At 34.2% G+C, this 26,465-nt stretch overlaps 1 protein-coding gene across 2 annotated transcripts in view; it reads right to left on the bottom strand.

Annotated features, from left to right (window-relative positions):
* The window catches only part of LOC126738989 (cadherin-related tumor suppressor), a 452,924-nt gene that overhangs the window by 9,414 nt on the left and 417,045 nt on the right, over window positions 1-26,465 (bottom strand). For both annotated transcript variants that reach the window (XM_050444509.1, XM_050444511.1), the window contains exons 19-30: window positions 25,151-25,310; window positions 24,869-25,089; window positions 24,601-24,813; window positions 24,296-24,545; window positions 17,214-17,526; window positions 16,654-16,987; window positions 15,000-16,589; window positions 10,520-11,231; window positions 10,121-10,469; window positions 1,664-2,209; window positions 1,373-1,602; window positions 802-1,305 (exon numbers count right to left, since the gene is read on the bottom strand). In XM_050444509.1, the coding sequence (XP_050300466.1) occupies window positions 802-1,305; window positions 1,373-1,602; window positions 1,664-2,209; window positions 10,121-10,469; window positions 10,520-11,231; window positions 15,000-16,589; window positions 16,654-16,987; window positions 17,214-17,526; window positions 24,296-24,545; window positions 24,601-24,813; window positions 24,869-25,089; window positions 25,151-25,310 (5,422 nt within the window). The remainder of the gene's footprint in view (window positions 1-801; window positions 1,306-1,372; window positions 1,603-1,663; window positions 2,210-10,120; window positions 10,470-10,519; window positions 11,232-14,999; window positions 16,590-16,653; window positions 16,988-17,213; window positions 17,527-24,295; window positions 24,546-24,600; window positions 24,814-24,868; window positions 25,090-25,150; window positions 25,311-26,465) is intronic.

Genomic DNA, 26,465 nt, shown 5'->3' on the forward strand with positions numbered 1-26,465 from the left:
GTGTCTTATTCTCTCATCTTTCTCTGCTACATTGATGAATGCACTCAACTGCCTGAGAGAAATAAATAGAGTCTTCCAGGCAGTTCACTTGGAATTTTTTTACTCTCTTTTTTCTCTCTGTTGCATTGTTGAATAAACTCAACTACCTATAAGAATTTTTTTATTTCTCTTAGAGGGTAAATGATATTTGACAATATGACAGAGATCTTTAACTTTGTGGCACAGAGAGAGAAAGAAAAGAGACTCCATCCTTCTATGCTTCAACTCAACCATCCTCCAGCAAATTGATGAGACATTATACTCTCTTTTCTCTCTCTGTCACATTATTGAATGCACTAACCTGCCTGTAAGAAATAAAATGACTCTTCCAGGCAGCTAAGTTGCATTCTCCTACTCTCTTTTCTCTCTCTCTGCCTTATTGTTGAATGCACTCAACAGCTTGTAAAAAGTAAAATGATTCCTTCTCTTAAAGTCTCTTTTCTATCTCTCTTTGTCACAAGGTGGAATATACTCAACTGCCTGAGAGAAATAGAAAGATATTTCCAGGCAGTTGAGTTTGAGCCTTTTCTCTCTCTCTGTCTCATTGTTGAATGGACTCAACTGCCTGTAAGAAATAAAATGATTCCTCTAGGTCGTTGAGTTGCAGCCTCTTACTATCTCTTCTCTCTCTATCACATGGTTGAATATACTCAACTGCCTGGTAGAAATAAAATATTCAGACAGTTCAATCATAGTCTCTTACTCTCTCTATCATATGGTTAAATTCACTCAATTGCCTTGCCTTGCCAATCACACACTTACCATCCAAAATAACTTGCAAACTCCTCATCCTCACGTGCAAAGTCAAATTGTGCCAGGCGCCATCTGTGACCGACTCATGCGCATCAGTCATGTTCACGACCGTAGACGTCTTACTGCTGTAGACAATCAATCCATTGACAAGCTCTACGGAGGTGTAATGCTTGTTCGATGTAGCATAGAACAGTACCCCATTGGGGTTGTGCACTCTGAACAATAGACTAATGCTCTTATCCGGAGTGGATTGGGTAGATCTGGCAGACACTTGGTGCAGATCCTCTAACTGGGTCGACCTGACGGTCCTTCTTTGGTGACTCCATAAAGTAGTGCCCAAGTACATGTTCTCCAACAGTTGCATCCGCTTGTGTTTCTTGGTTATGGAGAATTCCAGGAAGGCACCGTCTGCTAGACTAACCGGTTGTAAGGCGTTTTGACAGTTGGGTGCTAACAAGTGGTTCCCGCAGGAGCAGATCGGGTGGCTCCATCTGTCTATGCACGTGCCAGCGCCTAGAATTAAATGGAATAAATGGTTTTTAGACGAAAAAGAAGTAGAAGCAGAATCTTTTATAAATACCTCCACAAGGATCCACTCCACCTTTGCCGCAGCTCTGGCTCCTGGTGCATTTATTCTCGATCCCTTCAGCTTGTATCGGGTGGCTCAAGTTCAATTGACGTCCATTTATTGATACACTATGAACGCACCCGACAAAATCGTCCGAGTGTATTTGTCCCGGACGTTCCAGGACTGGATCAGGACTATTTAGGCCTCCGATATATACAGGATGGTTGTTGAAATTTAAGGTGCTAAAATAATAAAGTGTTTTTTGCCAATAGAGCCTTATGAGTGGGTTCTTTGATGACTTACCCAGTGTCTCCGCTATTTTCCGTATAGCATTCTCCTTCGTTCGGTCTACAGTCCTCGCAAACATCCCCGTTTTCATTACAGCTGCCCACGTTAAGCGATATCACTTTTCCATTCCTAGTTGCGGTGATCTTATACCAATTTCCATCGGCTAAATTATCGTTGTTTTTCCCGGCAGCGCTGATTGCTGTAATAGCTGTCCTAGCTCCACCGAAGCTGAACACCGCCCTCCCTTTAACCAGCTCTATAGCGACGAAATCGCTTCTGCCCAGCGTCTGTAGACCGTAGTTATAGATCAGCAATGAATCCGGCTTGGTGGTGGCGAAAACGAAAGAGATATCGTTGGTGGTGGCATCTAGTGACGGGAACATCATGTAGGATAGTTCTTGGAAGCCGTAGGTGGACTTCTCGCAGTGTCTACCGTAGCGACCATCGGTGCAGCTGCACTTGTAGCCGGGCATGAGACTAACGCAGAGTCCGCCGTGGAGACAGGGGTTGGGGCGACAGGAGTCTGCCAGGGCTTCGCACTGGTTACCTCTATAGCCGGAGCTGAGGTGAAGATATGAAGGGTTAATAAAAATTAACTCTAGTCACGCACAAAAGGTGTTTAGTACAGTTTTATTTATTTATTTCAATATACGCACTTTACAGAAATAACACTAGAATCACAAAAATATATTAAGATAAAACCTTTGAAGCCTAAATCAAAACAAATAATCATTAAGAAGTATATTCGCCTCGTTCCTATACTTCTGATCCGTGGGGGTTAGTTTGGAACGTTTAGGTCTTGTCAGTGAAGAGCTTTAAAGGAATTCTTAAAAAAAAAACTACAAATTCTCTGGTGTAGTTAGATCTGGTTAGTCGAAGGAAAGAGAGGATCAGTTCTTGGGGTATCATGCTTTAAAGAACCGTAATATAGTCGCTCTATTAAGTGAGTTATGTCATAAGGTAACATATATCCAAAACAAATCAAGTTTTATAAATTGAATAATCCTCAAATAAAATATTTATTATTAAAAATAGGTCAAAAGTAATGAGCGTATCTTAAATAAATAAACAAATACCAGATTTCAACCCAATTGGAATAGATAGTTTAAAAAAATTATTCTCATCATTATCTGGAGAAAACTGGAATCAGGACCAGAATTGGAATGGTTAGTTCCAATTTTAGAAGGCCAGTGTGAGGTTGAAACCAATGTTAAAGAAAGTGAGAACTGTGACTGTAACGATACGGAAGATGTTAATTTCATTTGAGTTTGTTAAAAAAATAAAATACTGCTTAAATAAAATGGTTTGAATTGAAAAATTTTGTCCATATGTTTTTCTAAAATACCAAAGTTACTTTTGCTTCTTCTAGTCTGCCATTCTAGTTATCCTATTTACTTATCCTAAATTTTCCTAATTTTTTGGTAAAAGTCCTAACTCGGTAAGTAAGACCGATTCGTAGCACCAGTTTTTGATGTTTCTTGAAAATGTACAATTTTGGACAAACCGCATTTTGCAAGTCTGCTCCTCAATTGCACTTGTATATTCAAATGGTTTCTCAAAAGCTGAAGTTCTGTGCATAGGGATTGTTAGTAGGTAAAAGTTTCTAGTATTACAGGGTGTCCTACAAATAATGGTAAATAATTTATTAGCAGATTCCTTTAAAAAAAATGAGGTTAAGTTAAATTTTCCTAATCGGAAAGTCAAAGACAACTAAGATACAGGGGTTAAGCTTAATATAATTTTTTTGAATTTTGGCTATGAATTTAGCATTTATTCTTCGTTTTGAACAAAATTTGGAAAATGGGTTTTTTCATAAGGCAAATTTTAAAATTCTGCTTTTTTAAAATAATGCCGTAGAGGGCGCCACCAGCAATATTTTGATTTTTTTTTTAACTCTTTTAGGATTGGCATAATTTAATTTTTTATTTAAAAATATGCATATAAATAATGTACACTTAAAAGATGTCGCTACGATTTACCGTTTTCGAGATAATTACATTTAAAGTTTTCGATCTATTTAAGATAAAATTTTATTTTCCTACTTGAAGTTAAAATATGTAAGTAAGCTGTGCCTGACAAGATAAATTATTTCATTGTCACTATCAGGCTTTAGATTCTTGTCAGTTACTTTGATGAACAGTTATAAAAATGTACACATTTAATAACGTTATCTATTACCTTTTATTGCGTTCTAATTGTTTTTTCTTTTACTTATCGTATGTATTGTTACTTATTGCGATGACGTGGAAGTCGACCTTGGCCCGCATGAAGTCCAGACTTTTACCCATTAGATTTTTGCACATAAATAAAATTAACAGTAAAAATATGAACTACTGAAATGAAATGAGCAATTGAGGAGCAACTTTTCATCGCATTTTGTCCAAAAAATACTTTTTTGGGTATTGACGAAAAACGATTTTCTTTTAAACCCTGCCATATATTTTTACAACATGGAGTTGTTTTGATAGAAATTAACATAAAAACCCATTAAGTTATCTCAGTTAAATCAATATTTATTAGAAAATCTGGAAAAATCGAAGAAATGTTTGGACTTAATGCGTGTTGATTCGTAACAATGTATAAAATTCGTTTTGTTTCGTTCAAAATTGGACATAATGCTGTTTGTTCTAATTTATTCGTTTTACAAAAAACTGGTGTTGGTACTGAAATTATTCGACTTTAAGGATAAAATGTCAACTAAGTACCAGGAATATGTTTTTTTTTGTTTTTGTTTAATTTCTTCGAAAAATGCAAACTTACAGAATAATACTAATGTTAATAACATACAAAGTTCACTTGAAAAAAAAAATGGTTAGGGTCTTCTTCGAGGCAGTCGCACACGGGATTTTCTTCACCTACATCATCTGCAGGATCTGGAATTTCAGCTTCTGGTTCCGTCGTGGTGTTTAAGGCATGATCAAAAAACAAGAGCGAAGAAAGCGGGACTTGACCCAGTTTTGCACAAAGCAGCTTTTGCACATCAGTTTTCTTTTCTCCTTTGATGTTATTTACCAGTGGTATGTTACAGCGATCCTGCATATCGCTTATCAAAGTTTGGCCTCGTTTTGTTATTGCCATTGGGTGCTTCGAAGCGTCGTCAAACATATAAGTGGGCTCAAGTTTTATCTTAATATCAACGTAGCTGTTTTTTATAATTTTTTGTAAAAATATTCTTTTTATGTCACTAATTCCATCAATTTTTTTCAGTATTTCTCTGAGATCTTTGTAGTTTTTAAGGAACCAGTCTTCGCCTAAAACCCTGACAATTCCGTATTGTTGGTAAATTTTGATATAAGCTATGGGGCTCAACACCTCTTCAGTTTTTCGTAGATGTTTCTCAACTCGACCGAATACCTTGTCAGCAGGTATATAGGAGTGGCCGCGAACTGGGAAATACATTACTATCTGTTTTATGTTTGTTGGGGACTTTTTATGTAGCCAGTATGTTAAGGCATGAATGACGTGTTGGTTTTTGTTTTGGCCTGAGCAGCCGTCCGCAAAAAGCCTAATTTGCGTTGCCGAATCTTCAATATGTACTTTTTCTAAAAAGTCTATCAAAGCTGAAGATTTCTTGAGCTTCTCTTGCAGCTTGTGTCTCGTTCCAGACATAAAAATGTGAGTTTGTAGTTGCAAAATCAGTCACACAAAAAGTGTAAAATGAAATTTGTCTGGAATAGAAAGCCTCACCAATACTGACTTTGGGAATTGCTTGCACTTGTTGCAAGTCAAACACGTACGTTATGCTCGCTTCTGGGATTTGCTTCATCAAAGTATGGAAAGCTTAACTCTCTTTTTGTAAATTACGGTGTTTGAAATTAAACCTTCTTTGATAACACCATTTTCACAAGACTGAATTTCACTTTTAAGTCTAGCGCAATAGTTACAGGTATCGGAAGCGGCAGAGCCAGACCCTAGATTAAACTTTGCCTCAAAAATTTTTACGAAAACGTTTTTTTTTACTTTCTACTCATCTTCAACGGTAGTATTATAAAGGTGAAAAAGTCGATTTATGTTCAAAGATGAATGCAAGTAAAGTCGACGGCTTTTATTTCGTGCATAATGACTTTCGCAACATCGCAAATTTGAAATAAACTCGTACACTTGCTTTCTTTTTGCAGAAAATTTGCGAAGTTTATGATCCCCTCCTCGTTTCTCTACGATCCCGATTTCAGATAAAATTCCGTCAGCAACTGTGTTTAGTCTTCGCTAACCAACCCCAAACAACTTAGCAAAAAACTTTGAGCATATAGGTAGTCTTTGTTTTTCTGTAGATATCAAGAAATATTTAACTGCAACGCGATGAGGCTTGTTTTTTCTCACCTCACCACGAACTTGGCTGCGTTTTGGTTGAGCAACATCCATTAAAAAGGACAGTCTTTTATCTTGCTCCTTTCTGTCTGGTTGATAAAAAACTTTTCTCTTTGCTTTTGCTAGGATGGTTCTTGAAATACTGAGACAAACTAAATTTTCCTTCTCTGTGGAGGCAGGGTGGTTGAAAATTAAGCAACAAAGGGTCAGGGTCTTGATATCTATAAAAAATAGTATAGGTAAGTATAGGTGTAAATATTTTTTATTGTAACAAGCGAGCAATACTTACCTCTTCTCATAAGCCATTTCCCTTTTTGTCTTTTGTCGTTGCTTTTTCCTTGAGCCTTCATTATAGTTGCCCACAATAACACTGTTACCGAGGTTTTCCATTATAACGCACTTTAGCACCTACACTTTCTAGTTCCTAAATATTTTATTTAAATAATCTAACTGGACAATATACACCTGTTCCACTGCAGAAACTTACTGAATTGCAGGTTATAACAAACAAAACTAACACAACACTAGCTTTATATATCAGCTGTTTTGTTCGAGACAACGCCTTCTAGTGGCGAAATAACATAATGCGTTTTGATTCGACTACATCTGTGAACAACATGCATTTTGATGTGAACCCTATACTTTGCACGTCGATTACACAGTGACATAATGCCGTTTGAAACGTTTCATTTTTACAGGATTGTAGAACACAATAATTAATTTGCAAATCCGCTTCAAGCTCAATTTTGTCCAATTTGGACAAAATGCGTTTTGAAAAGTTGCTCCTCAATTATTTTTTAAGATTCGGCGATCTTTAAGGGAAAGAATTTGAAAATGTATTGAGACCAATGGAGGTTATGTCGATCTTTTACTGACAAATATTCATAATTTTTTTCAAATTTATCTTCTTTATTTTATTATTCATTCGAAGTATAATAAAGCAATTTAAATAGTCTATGAATTTAATTTTATTTGAGTGCTTAAAGTTTTCACTTTAAATCACACAGTACTGATATAGACTTTTTAATCAGACATAAGCGGACTTAATCATATTATTAACATGTGTTGTAAAACTTAAATTTAAGTCAATTAATACTTCTAAACTATTTTTCTCAATAACAATGGGTATAGCTTCACCCCTTACAGTTATTTTGAATTTTATTATTTGATACGAAAATTACACAAGGCTTCAAAGCATTTAGTTTTAAATTATGACTTTCAGCAAATGAAGCCAATTTTTCTAAATCACTTCTTATATTATTTTGAGCTATGAGCAATTAGGCCAAAAGATAGATACACCTGAGAGTCGTCTGCGTATTTTTGCAATTTAGAATATTGTAGGCGATTCTCCATTTCAGCCAAAAGTAGTGGTCCCAATATAGAACCCTGTGTAGTTAATGGCAAGAAATTTGAATATTCTAGATCTGAATCTTTTCTTACTCGAACGCGGTGACAGCGATCTTCAAAATAAAATTTTAAAAATGTAATAGTATTTTTTGAAAACCCAGAGCACTATATTTTAGCTAGTAGTAATTTATGATCTATGGTATTACAGGTTTTACTAAAGTCTAGCAGGGTTAAACACGGTATTTCTTTCATGTCATTTTTGGCGTTCTGATGTCATTAATCATGACTTGCGGTAGTGATAAATGATTCTTGAAAACTTGCTTGACAGTCTGAGATTATTTTTAACTTATAGATAAACTCCGAAAAATCATTATAAATATGACATAAGACATGACGTAAAATTTTTGAAACCAGTGCTAAAATGCATAATATCTTTAAAATCTTGAGGAGATAGCACTTTAGGCAAAAGTCAATAATAGCTTTTTTTTATTCATTTGGAAAACTAGTCATATCCTAACCTCTTTAAAAGAAATTCCATCAATTGCTACTGCATTAGTTGCAATATTTTTTTTATAATATGTATAGCTTTCTCTTCATTTATTAATTTTATGTTAAGTTTGTTCTAATTTATATGGTTTTATTAGTATGGTCGAATATGATTTTTAGATGTAATTTTTTAAATGCCATGGAGTTTGAAAAAAAAAATTAAAATCTTTTGCATTATTTAAATTATCAGGCAAATAACTGCTTTTATTTTTTTTTAATTTAGTTTTTTAGCATTAGTCCAAAATTTTTTTCCTTTTTTTTTAATGACATTTGCTGAAAGTAAGCTATTTTTTTCTTATTTATTGCATCTTTAGGGTACGTTTTTGACTCTGTAATAGTTTAGATTATCTTCGGTTTTCTGCTTCATCTATTTTTGGTATTATCTCTGAGTTTCATTAAAACTTTTATATTATTAGTAATCTATATAGTAAATGGTTTTCCTTCTAAGTTTTGTATTAAAAGAATAATTTTTATTAATTAAATAAGTAATATTATTAATAATTCTCGTCACTTTTTCATTGACATTATTAGTATAGAATACATCATGCCATGGAAGTTGCTCAACTTCATTTTTAAATGCAAAGGTATCAGTATTGCCATAATCGCGATATTTTATAGTTTTACTATATGGCTTGTATTTAGAGATATTTAAATTTACATATGTTAAAGGATGATCAGTATAACTTCCATAAGAACAGATTCCGATGTTTAACATTCAATATTTTGATTAATAATTATTACGTTTAAGAGAGTAGCTGTATTTGAAGCAGTCTTGGTTCTAGTCGGATCTCTTATTTTTTGATGAAGTTCGAAAGTTTCCAACAAGCTAATCAGTTTTTGACTTAAGCCTGTTTGTCTTAAAAGATCTACGCTTAAATCTCCAAAAAATCTAACATATTTCGTCACAAAATAGCACTAACATACTTCCACCCATTTTAAGCCTTTAATGTTCAAAATCAGAAAGTCAATGCAGCAATTCCCGCCACTTATCGAAAAATACGCGATAAAAATGCCAACGGGCCATAAAACTTATTGACTTAAACCTTTTCCTATGCTTTTATATTGGGTGCTGGACCAGTAACTTATTGTAGCATGATGGCTGGCACCGTGGTGTCGAGGGTATGACTGGACGATTGTACGGGGCATTTTTCATAGAAAATGGGGTTTTGTTGGGAAACGGTAAAATTTAAATAAAAAAAGGTTTTTAGTGGATTATAGCCGGGTAAGTTCCGAATGTTTGAGAGAAAAAAAGGTTATCGTATGTAGCATAGCTATGGGGGTATTAAGCGTCAAAGTCAAAAAATAGTGTAGAGTAAAAACTGCTTTACGCATATGATTGTGGAATGTATTGACAAATGAGCTTCAAAAGATTATTTAAATGCTAAAAGTGTGAACCCTTTAAGTGCCGTCAAAAATAAATTAATATGATTTTTGGGACTTGGATATTATGACCTTCGTTTGAAAAGTTTCCTATTGCTCGCCCTATGTCGTTCACAAAAGTTTCGGTTATGTGGCATTTGAAAGACAAATAATAAAGCTTATTTTTTCATATAAACTTTTTTTCCGAAATAAGTACCAAATAGCGGAGAATTCCAAAAAACTGAAAATGAGCTTGTTAAACATTTTTTTTTAAATAGTAAGCCCTTCGTGAAGCACTTTTTTTTAATCAAAATTTAGAATTTCTGAAGCAGTTTAAATTGTTTTGTACTCTTTGTTTATTCGCTCATAATTACTTACTCTGTATACTGATCAGGCCCAAAAAGTATACAGCTCTTAAGCCCCCATTAACCCTTATGTCCTAAAAATTTCAGGTTGATTAAAGGCTTTAAATTTGAGTTATCGACGGAAACAGGAATTTGACCCAGTTTTTTGACTTTAGGGTGGTACCGCCCCCTTCTGGGGCGTTCGAATAAAAGGTAGTTTACTGATTTATAATTTTTAATGTATTAAGAAGTGTCATACCAAATTTTATTATTTCGCTATAAATACCATTGTATTATTTAAGGAATTGGGTCAGGTCGCGCATGAAGTGTTTTTAGAACATATTTTTGAATAGTGCAAAATTGTACTAATATTGTGTACTTATAGGGACCTTGCATCACTAAGAAATTTCTAAAGTTGTACAACAGACATTTTTAAAATAAACTTTGTACAATTGAAAAATTAGTACTAAGTATCAGAAAATTCAACATTTGATGAATAATAATTGAACATTTGACGAACTAATAAATGTAGATCTAACGAACATTTGAACTTCCTTTTTCTACTCACCGACACAAACAGAAGAAACTCGATCCATCAGGACTCTCCTTGCAAGTACCTCCATTCTGGCATGGATTTTCCGAGCAAACGTCTCCACGTTCCGTCTCGCAATTCTTGCCATCCTTGTCGTGCGGACATACGCAGTAATAATTGAATCCTTGTCTCCTGCATTGGCCGTTGTTCTGACACGGGTTGGGCAAACAAGGATCCTGTCTTTTGTCGCACGTTGGTCCAGTGAAACCGTCCATACATTGGCACTGGTATTCGTGGACCACCAGTGGGGATGTGAATATCATCGTTTGACTATCGGTGATTTTTGTGGTGCGTTTTACCATCAGAGATTCGGTGCAAATACCACCTGGAAATATATCAGTTACATGCTATCCATGGATAATTTTGTTTACTTACCATTGGCACAAGTGTTCTCTCCACAGGGTGAGTATCCAATAATAACATCTTCAGTTTGCAACACGCTCACCAAAGCTTCCCTCTTCTTCTGCAACTTATCTTTGACGTAAAATCGCGATTTGTACACGTATCCGCTCTTCACCGCCAAGTTCACCTCCAACCCCATCTCGTTCTCCATCAAACTGTACAGTATTAAACTCTCATCCCTACTCAAGGAATTCTTAATGATTTCCTGGACCCCTGCGTAGCTATTGGCCAAGAAACCAGCTGCAGAAGTATTCTTAATCAGCAAAGAAACCGAATTCTCTATCGTAACGTTATCGAAAGCGATAAACTCCACCGTAACACTCGACACGACCGCTTTATGTTTCCCATCGTGTCCAGATATGGATAAGGAATATCCTTGGTTGGGCGTGGCTTTGCTCGCATGTAAATCACATCCATAGGGGACGTTTAGGACGTCTGTCGGGGCGGATTTTTGGAGAATCTTACACTTGTAGTCCCCGGTGATGTCTGGATCGTTGGGGTGAACGTTTGCGATCATTCCAGTGGGGAATTCGCCGTTAAAGCAGTAAACCAAGACGTGGACCGATCGTGGGGTGGATTCCGAATCGTTTTCGTCCAGGACGATGATTTTTACCGGGTGTTGGCTTTTGAGTTTCGGGGTGCCGCTGTCTTCGACTTCGATCACGATCTGGAGCTCCGGGGTGACCTATAAAATAAATTTAGTAAAGTTTACAGAGTGGTTGGACCTTAAGAGATGATTTTAAAAATAGGTTTTAATAATATTGGTCTGGAAATGTCTCGTTTTCCAGATACAGGAGGTCAAACTCAAAAAAAACAACAATAATTTAGGTCTAACTAGTTACGTCCTGGGGGTAGCCTATCCTATTTTCTTATAAATACGTGTACGCCGCTGGCTTTTAAGATTTTTATTATGTGGGCGGATCCTGTTTAAGGTCATTGGATCAGTGACTCTTCTCGAAAAATATTTCTTTGATATAGCATTTATAATGGAAGTAAAAACTATAGAAGTAACGTAAAATGACGTCAAACGCCTGGAATATATAAAACATGAATGCAAAAGTGTGGAAGATATGAAACAATCCCTGGAAAAAACATGCCTTCAAATGGCTAGAAAATACAACATAATCACTGAGATAGTCCTGGAAAACGTATGAAGTGTCTTTAGAAAACTGGAAAATATCGAAATTTATAAAAAATTACTTCAAATTTGTAAAAGTTATAAGAAACTAAAAACATCCTGGAAAATATACAAAATGGCAACAAAACTACTGAAAAAAATGAAAAATAATTTAAATGTCTAAACGGTCTATAAAGTGACCGAAAAATTCCTGAAAACAGACTGAAGGGTATCTAAAAATTACAGAGCAATTGCTGGAAAATAGAAGAAATTACCAAAACCTTGCTGAAAATACCGAAATTCATGGAAAATATGAAAACTTATAACAAACGCTTGGAAGACATGAAAAAGACCAAAAAATTCCTGAAAAACTGACTGTAAATAACTGGAATACGAGTATATAAAAAATTACCGAAAAATTGCTGGAAATTATAAGAAATTAAAATACTTTGTTAAAAAAAAAAGACAACAAATTCGTTGCATATCTAAAAAATTAGCAAAAATTATAATAATTGCCTGAAAAACATAAAAAATTACGTCAAATGATTGAAAGGTACGAAAACATAACCGAAAAGCTGCTGAAAAATAAAAGATATTTCCAAAATCTTGTTAAAAAATTACACCAAATTTGTGGGATATATAAAAAAATTATTATAATTATACAATAATTGATTATACAATACCTGGAAGACATAAAATATGGTCGAACATTCCTGAAACATAACATTAAATGACTGAAAGGTACGACAAAATTACCGAAAACTTTCTAAAAAAATCAAGTGAAACTCCTGGAAATTATGAAAAAAATACAAAAGTTTAGCCTGGAACATACAAAAAAATTACTGGAAATATGTCAAAAAATGCCTTGATGGCATAAAAATTACGTAAAATAAAATTACCAAGCAATTACCAATTACCAAGCATTTGCTAAAAACTTGAAAACTTGCTGACAAAATTACATCAATATCGTAAAAAATATAAAAAAGCGAATGAAAAAATCCTCGAAAAAATGCCTATATACAGATAAAAAAAATATTGAGAGATTTCATGAAATTAAAAACATAAGAAATAACCGATTTTTTTCTAGAAAAAAGAGATGTAATGTCTGAAAAGTATAAAAAAACAATCATGAAAAATATCAGAAATTACCGAAAAATATCTGGGAGAGATAAAAAATTTTCATATAATTATTGAAAAATATAAGAAATGTCTCCGAAAGTCTGAAAACAAGAAAATATTTATACAACAATAACCCGCATTTTTGAAAAACGTATCAAATGATATAAAGGCCTAAAAAAATTACACCGAATATGTATGATGAGATACTATCAAAAAATTTCTGGAAAATACAGCATTTGGCTCCATAAACTTGAAAGACATGGAAATTTGCTTAAAAAAATTACAGAAAAAAATCTGGATAACGTTCTTGTAAAAAAGAGAATATGAAATATTTGAACAATTTTGAAAAATAATTTAATTTAAATAACATGAAATTTTTTGTTCATGATTAAAATTTCCATTTCCTGAATAATACATTTTTGAATAACAAAATTTTATCAAATATTTAAGAGGTATAAAAAATAATTGAAAAATCCCTAAAAAATTAACGTTATATGCCTTTAAAATATAAAAAATTCTCAATTAATGAAAATATGCCAAATTACTCCAAAAAAAAAAGGTGAAATCCTTGGAAAACATAAATAGTTACGTAATATTCCTGGACGATAAGAAATTACCGAAAAATTCCTGGAAAAAACTACACTAAGTGCCTGGAATGAAATTAAAAAATTCAAATTCCTTGAAGGCATAAGAAAATAAAGGCAAGTGCTTGGTAGATACAAAAAATGACCAAAAATTTTTTGGAAAAATCACATTTAATGTCTAAAAGACATACTATTTGATATATGCAAAATGAATAAAAGATGACTGAATTTCGTATAAAATAACATCAAATACCAAGAACGTGTAAAAAAATACCGAAAAATTTAGGGAAAATACAAAAAATTATTCTTGAAAAATTTAATCGAAAAATTTCTGGTAACCAAATGAAATGATCTGAAAACACGAAGAACATAGGACAAGAATTTTTTAGGAAAATATCAAAAATGACATACCAAGAAAGCAAAAAATTCTCGGAAACATTCCTGGAAAATATAAAATATTAATTTAAAAAAAATCCTGGAAAAATTACGTCAGAAATAATTTTAAAAAGACCTAAAAAAAGATTAAATCCTTGGAAATTTATACCAAATGCCTGGAAGATATAAGATATTGAATTTGAACTAAAACTTGAAAAACATTTTTTTAAGTTCCTGAAACATATCAAAAAAATGTTGGGAAAATTATAACAAAACCGACCGAAAATTTTCTGGAGAAATGACATGATACATAAATTATTATTAAAAAATTCTCGAAATAAGAGTCCCCGGAAGGTATTGCAAATTACCGAAAACCTAAAAAAAGTTTCAAATTCCTGAAACACATATAAAGTTTTAACCAATACCTGGGAGCTATAAAAAATAACGGAAAAATTACAGGAAAAATAACGTCATATGCATGGGAGATATAAAAAAATACCAAAAACATGAAAAATCTTTTCATCCTGAAACAAATAAAACGTTACATGAAATAATGTGTTAAAAGTTACCAAAATGAAATGAAATGGCAGAAAAATATAAAATATTGCCACAAAAACTCCTAGAAAATACACGAAGTGGCTTTAAAGTCCTGAAATAGATGAAGAAATGTTTCAAATCCTTGAAAAATACCTGCACGATATAAAAAAACAAATTATGTAAAATATGCGAAATCACAAAAATTCAAATCCCTGGAATACACTTATAACCCATTGGTGATGATTTCTTGAAATTTTTTTCCAAATATCCTAATTGTCCTTGGCATATTGTAAATTCATTAAAAAACCTTGAAATAGATGTGTAATAAACCTGATCAACGAATCAGTATACACATTTTCAAATTTGTATCTTTTGGTTTCTGAGTTATGGCACCTTGGTTATTTCTGGAAAAAAGTTTCCAAATATTCTGATTTTCTTCTGAACGTTGTAGATTAACTAGTAAAATTCTGGAATAAGTGTGAAATTAATCAAGGAATTTGTGTCCTAATTTTCAAATTTGTATCTTTTTTGGTTTTCAAGTTATAGCCACCGGGTAAATTCGGGAAAAAAATTCCAAATAGGCTGATTTTCTCGGCACCTTGCAATTGTCTAAAACTATGTGTATAACTAAATGCTATCTGGATACATTATAAAAAATGCACGTAAAAGTACAGAATGTAAAACATTAACGTTGCATTATTAATTAAATATGCCCACTTACCTCTCTATCAATACTTCTAGTGGTAACAACAACCCCGGTATGCTTATCCACCCTAACGTAATCCTTATGTTTCCCACCGACCAACTTGTAAGTAAACGGCGCCCCATTCGGTGGCAAATCCGGATCCTTTGCACTCAACGTCATCACTTTCGTACCCGCCGGCTCGTTTTCCAACACTTTCCCAACCACCTGGGGCGGATCGAATATCGGTCCATTATCATTTATATCCAGAACGTTAATTTGCACCGTGGTGGTACCAGTTTGGGGCGGCAATCCCGTATCTATTGCCCCAATAGTCAATGAGTACATAGAAATCGTTTCCCTGTCCAGTTCTTTGGACGACTGGATATCTCCAGATTGCGGATCGACTTTAAAAGCTTGATCGACATTCCCGGCGATTATCGAGTAACTGAACTGGTTGTTTTGGTAGCGCACATCCTTGTCTATCGCTTTCACCGTTGTCACTTTAGTGCCAACCGCTGCTGCCTCAGAAATATCCGCTTGGTACATGCCTTGCAGGAACTCAGGAGGATCATTTCCGTCTTGCACGGTAACAATCACTTGTGCCTCATCGGTATCGTTTCCTCTGATTCCTCCGGCGTTCTTTGCCATGACGGTCAGCACTATCCGGTTCTGAGTCTCCCTGTCCAGGTTTCTGGATACGCTGATGGCTCCCGACTCGCTGTTAATGCTGAATCCCCTGTCGTTACTGGAACCCACCAGGAGATAATAGACTTTTCCGTCCTCACCAGAATCCTGATCTGTGGCCAAGACTGTGCCGATTTTCGTGCCGATCTCTGTGCTCTCAGAGACATCAAAGTGGAAAGCCGACTGGACAAACTTAGGATAATATTCGTTCACCCCGTTTATGTGGATCTGAAGAGTTGTTTCGCCTGCCATATTCGAATCAGGGTTCGAAGCGACAATGGTTAGGGTATAAGTGGTTTTCTCCTCATAATCAAACGAGACTGTGGAAGTTATTTTTCCAGTCTTTTGGTCAATGGAGAAGGCCTCCTTGTCAGGTCCCTCAGAAATCGAGTAGGAAATAATGGCATTCTTTGGAGAGTCGATATCGGTGGCAACCGCCTGGAAGACAAACGTGCCAGGATCCATATTTTCCGACACGAAAGCGTCATACAAGCTCTGATTAAACACCGGACTGTTATCGTTTATGTCCGTTAATATTATCGCTAAAACAGCCGTCGCTTGTTTCGGTTTAAATCCCAAATCTCGAGCGATAATGTTCAAATAATACGCCTGGACCGTATCGTAATCCAGGGGTTGCAAGATCGTGACGGATCCGGTGATCGGATCGATTCCGAAGTCTTTTTCCTCGTTTCCAGATGAGATTTCGTATCGGATCATGCCGTTAGGTCCGTTGTCTTTGTCGGTCGCGTTTACGATAAGAATGGTGGAGCCTAAGGGTTCGTTTTCTGGCACGATCACTTGGTAGCTTAGGGCGTTAAAAACTGGTGAGAACCGGTTTTCACCGGTTACTATGATGGTCACGACGGTCTCGTCGGTTTGGGGTGGGATGCCTTTGTCTGTTGCCCGAAGACGGAGGGTGTATACAGAGCCGACACCTTGGACCTGAAAGTTCAGATAAAAGTGAGGTTAGAAGAGGAAAAAATAGTAAAGTATCGGGATAAATTGCCTTTTGCTTAAGAGCAATCCATCCAGTGTTCCTATCCACCCCAAAATGTCCGGTACCATTGCCACCCACGATAGAATATTCAATTTCAGCATTCACTCCTGCATCGAACTCATCCTTAGCCATGACTTGCAATAGCTGTTGTCCAGGCAATGCCTCCTGGGGTACCGGAGAAAGATATTCCTCCTGCTCGAACTGCGGAGCATTGTTGTTGGCATCGACCACGTTGATAGTGACGGTACATTCGGAGGACATAGGGGGTTTTCCATTGTCTGTGGCCAGGATTGTTAAGGAGTAGGTGTTCTCTGGAGAAGTTTCCATTTGGGTGTATTTGTAGCTGAAAAGTTTCCCAAATGAAACAAATCACATGTAAGTAAGGCTTCTTTGGTACAATTTTGATGCAAGAATATCACTAAAGGTTTAAACTTTTGTAAAAACACCTTGCGCATAGTCAGAGGCCTTGCACCATCATGCACTGTCCTAGTTTTGCATTAAGATATGAATATCTTAGAAATTTCTTAGTGCTGTAAGACCTTGGCCACGCATAAGGAGACTCCACTTACCGAATGCTTCTTTTACTAAATATCTCTCCGGAGGCAGGATCAACGGTAAACATATCGCTAGGTTGTTGTAAGCTGTAGCTGATGACTGAGTTTGGACCTTGTTTGTCTCTGTCTGCCGCAATCACTTGGCCAACGAAGACGATATCCCGTTGGAGTTCGGGGAAGTTGAAGCTGTAGTAAGACTGTTCGAATTCGGGAGCGTTGTCGTTCTGGTCCTGTATGGTGATGGTCAGAGGAGTTTCGGATTGCCAGGCGCCGTCGAACGCTGCTACTTTTAGTAAGTATTCGTCTTGTTGTTCCCGATCCAGATGGCCTACGGAAAATAAGAGAAGATTGATAAGTTAATGTATAATAAGTTTAATAGATTACATTTGGTTTGGTTACATTTGGAAGTGGTCTCCGTTAACAGCTTTACAAACGATCGATAAATTCTAGCTGTACATTTTCAACTGTGTTTGAAATATTCATTACGATCTTTGAGGATATCAAGCATGTGTGACCTCTCTTAGTACCCTTTATTTTAGAGAAAGTAGAAAAAATTGTAATTCGACATCATGATGTTGGACATTCATGGATACAACATAAAATAATCCTAAAATTTGTCATTGACTATTAAATAATAAGACAAAATGCGATGTTACGAATATATAGAGGAGCCACTTGCGTCTCAAACCATTATATAATCAGAGCAAAACTGCTATTCTCATTTAGATCTCAGAAGTTCACAGATAACAAGGAACAGAGAAGTGCACAAACAACCAAACAATATAAAGTAGATTATCTATATATATATAGGACGTTTATTAAACAAATGTAAAATACAATTTTAATTCAATATTAATCTCGATATTAATACATATTTTACCATAAATTTACCGTAATAAACGTTCATAAGTATTGTCGAAAAAGCAAAAATCATTTTGCTTTTTGTGTGACACTTTTTCACTTCAATATAAGTCTTTGGGTATATAATTTAATATTTGTTTTCTTTTTGGTTCACAAAACTGTTTAAATCCTCTCGCGATAGTACCCTCAGTAACCAGTCTGACACTTTTCTTTTAAAACTAATAAAACTTTCACAACATTTAATATCATCAGGGATTTTATTATATAGTCTTGGAGTTAGGTATAGCCAGCTTCTCTGTCCGCACATTTTTTTGCATTTTGGAATAATAACTTTATTTGAAGACCTTAAATTATAGTTTGTTTCATTAGAAACTAAACTTTCTTGAGGTTTCTTAAACGATCTTAAGAGCATTCTATAACAGAAAAGCTGTCTAATATCCATGACACCACTTATGCCATATAATGTATCCGATGGAGAAAACCTACTTTTGTTAAATACAATTTTTTAAGTGCCCATTTTTGAGTTATTTCTAAACCTGTAACATGTGAGTTTAGCACTCCTCCCCAACCAATTATTCCATAGATCAAATGTGACTGCACTAATGAAAAATATAGAGTTTTTAATCGATTCGTTGACAGGAAGTCTTTCAAATAGTTTAATTTTGGCATGACACATCTAATCTTTTGAACAACATATTTGATGTGATGGTCCCATCGGAGGTTGTTGTCTATAATAATTCCCAAATATTTTATAGTCTTTGTCGCAGGTATTGCTTGATTATCCACTATTATGCCTTGACAGTTTATTGTTTTATCATTGGGAGAGAATAATATGCATTTGGTTTTTTCAAGATTTACAGTTAATAAGTTAAAATCAAACCATTTTTTAACTAGCGAAAAATCCCTTTCTGCTTGAATTTTTAATTCCTCCTATGTTTCTCCCTTAAACAAAATAGCAGTATCATCAGCAAATGATATAGTTTTACCATTAATGTTCAGTTTAAGTAAGCCATTTATATACAAAACAAACAGTATTGGTCCCAAAACAGTCCCCTGAGGAACGCCACAGGTTATCGACCCAGCCTCACTCATTACTCCACCGATTTTTGTATATTGTATTCTATCACATAAGTAGCTCTTTATGATATCAAATATTTTTCCTCTAAGGCCATATCTTTTGATTTTTTCTAAGAGCAAGGAGTGCGAAACTGTATCGAACGCCTTGGCCAGATCAACAAAGATACACAATGTCGGGCTGCTTTCATCAAGATTTTTATATATTTGTGCCCAGCAATTGCATCCTCCGTCGATCTACCCTCCATGAACCCATACTGATTCTCGGATATCAATTTGTATTTTTTTAAGAATTTCATGATTCTACTTTTTAGCACTTTTTCATTCAAAAATTTTTGCTATGTTTGTTAACAGCGAAATTGGTCTGTAGTTTATAATATCCAATCTACTTCCAGATTTTAGCAAAGGAGACATAATACCTATTTTTAATGGTTTTGGAAAATATCCCTTTTTTATACATTTATTTATTAAAAATGCTAATGGGTATGAGATTTGACTGTCTATTAATTTTAAGATTTCAGTACGTATACCATCAAAACCGGGGGATTTTTTTGTCTTTAATTTTTTTATAATCTTTAATATTTCTTGTTTAGTAACAAAATTAAGAAACATATTGTTTGCTATTTCAGGTTCGTTGACAATAAAATTTTTAGGTTTTTTAATTTTTTTGGCATAGTTTTCCCCTACTGAGCAATAGTGTTTATTAAATACGTCGGCTATTTTTTTTTTATCAGATATAATTTTATTTTTTCAATTTCCTGATTTTTTTGGTTTTTGTTACAAATTTTATTGACTGAATCCCATAGGCATTTGGTGTTTTGTTGGTTACTTAGTAATTTTTCAAAATATTGTTTTTTTGAGGCGGCGATGGATTTTGCAAGACTTCTTTTATACATGTTGTAATTTTGTTTTAGAGTTAAATTGTTAGGAGATTTTTTTAATTTTTGATGTAGTACATTTTTACTATTAATAGCATTTAGTAGGCTTGGACTAATCCAACCCTTCCTTGGAATTTTTTTTTGTTTATTTTAACGTTTTTTGTATTTTTTTGCATGATTTTTGTTATGTTATTTATAAAAATGTTCGTCATTTCATCTAAGTCCTTACAAGAGTAAAAATAATTCCAGTCTATTAAAAAGGAGTCTTGTATCAATTTTCCATAATTAATGTATTCTTTAATGATTTTATTTGGACAATTTCTACATAAATTGTTCTGATCTCCTATTTGAATGATAGTTGGATAATGATCCGTTATCTTGTAATTTAACAAATAAGCTTTAATATTTTCAGAATTTCCGGATTTAACAAAGTAGTGGTCTAGACAGGATTTCTGTAAATTTCTCTCCCAAGTGCAAACATTATTTACGTACGAAACATAGGAGTTTGCATTAAGAAGGTTAAGATATTCTTGAACATGATTTAAATCTTGTTTTTCCTTTAGGATATTAATATTAATATCCCCACAAATAACGTGAACATCCAACCTAGGCAACTCAGATAAATAATGAAGCAAGTCTGCATTAAAAACGTCAGCATCTGTGGTCTGTATATAGCAGTAATTTTAAAAGATTCATTTTTTTGTTGAGTTAGATCAATATCAATAAAATTTATATTTGACAATTTTTTTATTTCATATTTATAACTGAACTTTTGACTAATGTATACAAGAACACCGTCATTTTTATTAATATTGCCATGATTGTAAAGCAAATCATATCCTGAAATATTTAAAATATCTGTGTTCAATATCTGAAAAGTTTCTGTCAATACTATGATATCAAAATTTACCTCAATCTGTGACAATAAGAGCAATAAATTATCGAGATTTTTAACAGCACTACAGATATTTAGTTGAAATATTTTTATGGAATTATGATTAAAACATTTTAAGTTAATACTGTTTAAATCACTGCACAATATGGTTTTATACTCGTTAGCTTCAAAGTTAAATATATATGGATCCATTTTCCTTTTGTAATTAATTTAAACTAAAAACTATATTTAATATTTACTAAATTACCTACTAAAATTTTACACTTTTTTTTTTTTTTAATTTTTTTTTTTGTTTGTTATTGTGCGCTTACCCGATTAGTTTTTAGACCTTGTTTTAATTCTATTTGCATCAGATAACGACGAAGTTTTGGTTATAGTTAAAGGCTTTTTACTTGATATGTTCTTCGGTGTTTCTTGGTTGCTAGTAGAATTATTTGTGGATTCTTTGTGATTTGTGATTATTTTGATTCCTTCATTTTTCCTGACTCGATTCTCCTGTTGCTGCTGGTGGATCTGTATATCTTCCTCCGCCTTGTCTTTATTATTGTGTTGTACTGTGTCTTCAAATGCTTCATCCAAATCTCTACTTACTGTTGGGGTAGCTGGAGCACTATTGGGACGTCGATCTAAAACGACATATTCGCCTTCATCTAGTTGTTTTGCAGTATATCCTACGTATTTAATGTAAAGTTTAAATCTTCTTATGTAACTGCTTTCATCTGGTTGTTGATTCCTTATAATTTTTAAATAGTTTCTTAATTTTCTCAAGTCCTCCTGTTGATTTTTGGTCAGATTATCCGAAATCCCAATTTTTGTTCCTTTTAGTTTCTTGAGATTAACCAGTGCATTCACATGCTTTTTTCTTAAAAAACTTACAAACTCGATTTTGATAGGACTATTTTCGGATTTTCCTAACAAATATACATCGCCTATATCTCGTTCGGATATGTCTGTTCCTAGTACCTAATTCATATCTTGACAAAGTTTAGAGACATTGTAAACTACTTCCTTATTAATGCCAAAAACAATAATATTTTTCTTTTTGCTTTTTATTTCATAGTTTTCAATTTCTTCTTTAAGAGAAGTATTTTCCACATTAAGTTTTTTTATTTTTGTCTCTAACTCCTCCAATATACGGGATTCACTGTCCCTTATAGATTTTTTTAGTTCTGCTCTAGTGTTCTGTAGCTCAAGTAATAATTTGTTGACCGCTACTTCATCCATTCTCATGTACGGGCCGCTTTAACGATTCAGTACCGTCTTATCAGTGCAAGACAGTATCTAGTACCCGTGACCTTGCTGTTTTTACGAGGTAAATCCACGAATACGAACAACTGCACGAGGTATATACAGGCATTTATAATTGCAATTTGTTGCTTGCTTTGTTTCCAAATTCAAAATATGAACGAAGAATTTAATTCAGTAGCACTAATTTATATATTTGTTACTAAATTTAAACATTTATTTTACTTTTAGAACACTTCTACGCTTCTAACCAATGAAAGTACTCGAATTTTATAGCAGAACAGACTAGATGAGAAACTTCTTATGACAGTACACCAACAACCTGTAGAAAAAGTATATGACAATATAGTGAACAGTGTAATAAAAGTTGCAGAAAAAGCAGTCGGACAAAAAACTGCACTGCGTAGTAAGGAACTCTGGTGGAACCACGAGATTAAAGAATCTGACTTAAAAAATAAGGTAATTGTCCAAATTATCTTAACAAAGAAATGAGATCACTATCAAAGACTGTTAACCAAGAACAGAAAAGAATATTTGTTAAAGATACTTAGGTCATACAAATATGGTCAGTATTGCCCAAATGAAGAATGCAGTACGAAATTTGAAAAATGGTCGGGCAGTAGGTTGAACCAATCAACTAACTTGATGCATCATCCTAAATGAGGATCCTGTCTCTGGAGAATAGAAAGAAGCATATATATCATCCGTCCATAAGAAAGAGAATAAACTGGAATGTTTAAAATGCAGAGAAGTAGTAATTGTGAATTACTTGTTCGGGAAAATGTGCTGTCATTAAAGAGAAACATATGAAGAAAGAAGAAGAACAGTCAGGATTTCGAGCTGGAAGAACGTGTAATAACATAAAATATCTTCTGCCTAAAATATGTTATAGAAAAAAGGTCAGCCGTCAACCAAGAAACCTATCTTATGTTCATACATCTCCAGAAAGCCTCGGATACAGTCGCAGTCAAGAAGTTGTAGAAAGTTTTACAGGAAACCAATCTTGGTTATAAAAACTCTCAAAAACCGGTACGATGGAACATCGTCAAGGGTAAAAATCGGAAATAATTTGTCAGAGAAATTCCCGGTAGATGAAGGTTTACTCCAAGGCTGATGTGCATCACCTACATTTTTTAATATCTATGTAGCTCTGTTAGAGCACCGATGGAAGAGAAAGTGTAGCAGGATGGACATAGACATCAGAGACACTTGTCTTTATACTCTACAATTTGCTGACGACCAAGTTATCATATCGAACGATAAAGATGACTTAGAATATATGGCGTAAAAATTGCAGGAAGAGTATAATAGATCGAGACTGGAAATCAATACACAGAAAATGAAATATCTCCCCATAGGAGCAAAACCGTATAACATCCAAGTAGATATAGATGAAGTAACTAGTTGCAACGTTTACATGTAACTCGGTGTAAGTTTGACTCGTCTGGAAAAGGCGATAGAGAAATAAAGAGAAACGCAAGTCAGAAGAATCATAGGATGTCTAAATAGTGTACTATGGAGTAACGAAATTGGGAAGTTTCTCATTAGTGTGTTTGATTTTCAGTTTAACTGATGGAGCAAAGACTTGGAGAAAAACGGGACAAAATCCAACAAAACTTGAAGCGACTGAAATGGATTTTTTAAAAAGATTACTGGGTATAGGAAGAAGAGATAGAATCCAAAATGATGACGTACGTCAACAAATGGGAGTAGATGGTTCGATAATGACAGACATAGAGTAAAAACAGCTGATATAATACGGACATTTCCAAAGAATGGAAGAATTAGGACTGCCCAAAATTGTGATGAAGTAGGTACCACCAAATGGCAGAAAACGAGAGATACGGAAGAAAGAAATTTGGATGGAAGGCATAAAGAAAGCCATAAGTACCAGAGACCTGAGAGAAGAACAGGGGAACAACAGAAGGGAATGAACGTTACTCAATAATTTCGAAAATATAATGTGTATGAAAATTAAAAGAAATATTCTTGTAGAAAATGACCCAATTTACAACTTTTCCCATCATAGATTTTTTCATTTTTCTACCAGAAATTGATATATCTTAAGAAAAACGTGCCAATTAACGGTAATTCAACAAAAACCAAACAATAAAACTCAACTCCAACAAAACACTTCAACTTACCCACAACAGTAACATTTCCACTAACACGATCAATTTTAAACTTTTCTCCAGGATTTTCAGTGAAACTATAAGTAACATTGGCATTCTCGCCAATATCCTGATCTGAACTGGTCACCCTTATAACAAACGAACCGATTTCAGCATTTTCCGTAACGTTTACACTGAAAAGCCTTGTGAACCTTGGAGGATTATCGTTTTTATCCAGAACCGTCACCAGAACAGTTGAGGTACCACTTAGCTGAGGTGTTCCCTATAAAATAAATCATTGTATAGTTTGAAATGGTGAAATTATAACTCATTCTTACCTGATCTTCTGCAATTACCGTCAACTCATAACTGGCCACACTCTCCCTATCCAGCTTGGCTTGAGTGTAAATCTCTCCACTAGGACCATCGATGGCAAAAGTACCATCAAAATCGTCTTGGAGCCTATAGAGAATTTCCCCATTTTTTCCTGAATCCCTATCGGTTGCCGCAATTTGGGTTACCAACAGTGGATACATTTCACCTTCAAGAACCTACAAAACCCTCATTCAAATCTATCATTATAAATAATTGCCTTGCTTGACGTACAGTTGCATTATAGAGCTGGTTTTTCATGACGGGAGTGTTATCATTAAAATCAGTGACGTTGATGGTTAACCTCAAAACGCTCCTCAATGGTGGCAAATCGTTATCCTGAGCCTCTATCCAGACCTCGTAAGTCTTCGCCGTTTCATAATCCAGACCTTTTCCAGCTATTTGGATTTCGCCGGAGTTTCGGTCGATTTTTAGGGAATCACCTACGTTACCACCTAGGAAAATTAAAAAATAATCAATGAGTGGTTTTGGGGAGTTAAGTATGTGAGTTTTTACCTGCTATGGCATAATTGACGTCTCCACTAGGGCCTTTCTTAGGGGAGGTGGCCGTAAATTTGGCCACCACTTTGCCTTCTTTCAAGTTTTCTGGTAGAACGAAGTGGGTGTAGCCGGTCGGGGTCCATCTTGGAAATAGATGGTCAGGTTTCAAATGAACCTGGAAATTGATCCAAAATGTGACCTCAAAGTTTGTTCAAAAATTTTGCTGGGCAAAATGTAATCTACAACATTTCTTACTATTTATTTTTTGATATAATCGATAGAAAATTATAGATAATTACACAAAAATCTGCGGACAAGTGAGGATTTAAAAAGTAACTCAAAAACTTCACGATTCCTTCGAAAATATCAAGTTTTTGATAAAAAAAATTATGACCAATATTTTTGTAGAATGGGACCTATTCTATAACTTTCCTTCCTATAAATTCTTTAATTTAGTGCATAGAAAATGAGACATTTGCAAAAAAGCCTGCGAATAAGGGAGGAGGTTAAAAGGTAACTCAAAAAATTCAAAATTTCTTTAAAATATCAGGTTTAAGAGAAAAATTATTGGGAACTTGTAGAACAAGACCAATTCTACAACTTTCCTTACTACATATTTTTTGATTTAATAGATAGAAACTGAGATATTTGGAAAAAACCTGCTTGCTAGTAGAAGGCTTGAAGTGATCGAAAAAAAAAAGATGCCGAAAAAAAAACGAATAAGAATTTACAAATTAAAAAGGAAGAATATAAAACTGGAAAACTAAAAAAAAGAAAGCTGTTAAAAAAAAAATATAATAAAACATAAAATGCCTAAATAAAAATGCACATGACAAAAGGAAAAAATAAAGACAGGGAAGAAAATCCCAAATAAAAAAAAAGAATTTGTAAATTGAGAAATGAAACTTTATAAAAAAAGGAAAAAACAATGGAAAAAGAACAAATAAAAAAAAAGAAGAAAAAATTTCATACGGTAAAATTAATTATGTGATTAAATAGAGTTAAAATTAAAGACGAATAAGAAGAAAATTTTATTTAAACAGGAAGAAAATTACAATGTTAATTTATTCTGCTAGAAATCGAAATAAAAAAAGACAAAAAAAATTAATAAATATTTACCAAACAAGCCAGAAAAAATAAAAAATGTAGGGTAAAGTCGGGTGAGATGGCCATTCGGTAGAGATGGCCAACGGTTAAAACTTCACCATGCGATGGCGCTGCCAGCCCTCTCCGCCAATAATCATTTATGCATCAGCACAGCCAGTGTGTATAATATGTTCACCTCGAGGTCGAATTTGACCACAAAATAAAAACAATATCACGTCCCGGT

Source organism: Anthonomus grandis, chromosome 7 (genome assembly GCF_022605725.1).
Source record: "Anthonomus grandis grandis chromosome 7, icAntGran1.3, whole genome shotgun sequence".
NCBI lineage: Eukaryota > Metazoa > Arthropoda > Insecta > Coleoptera > Curculionidae > Anthonomus > Anthonomus grandis.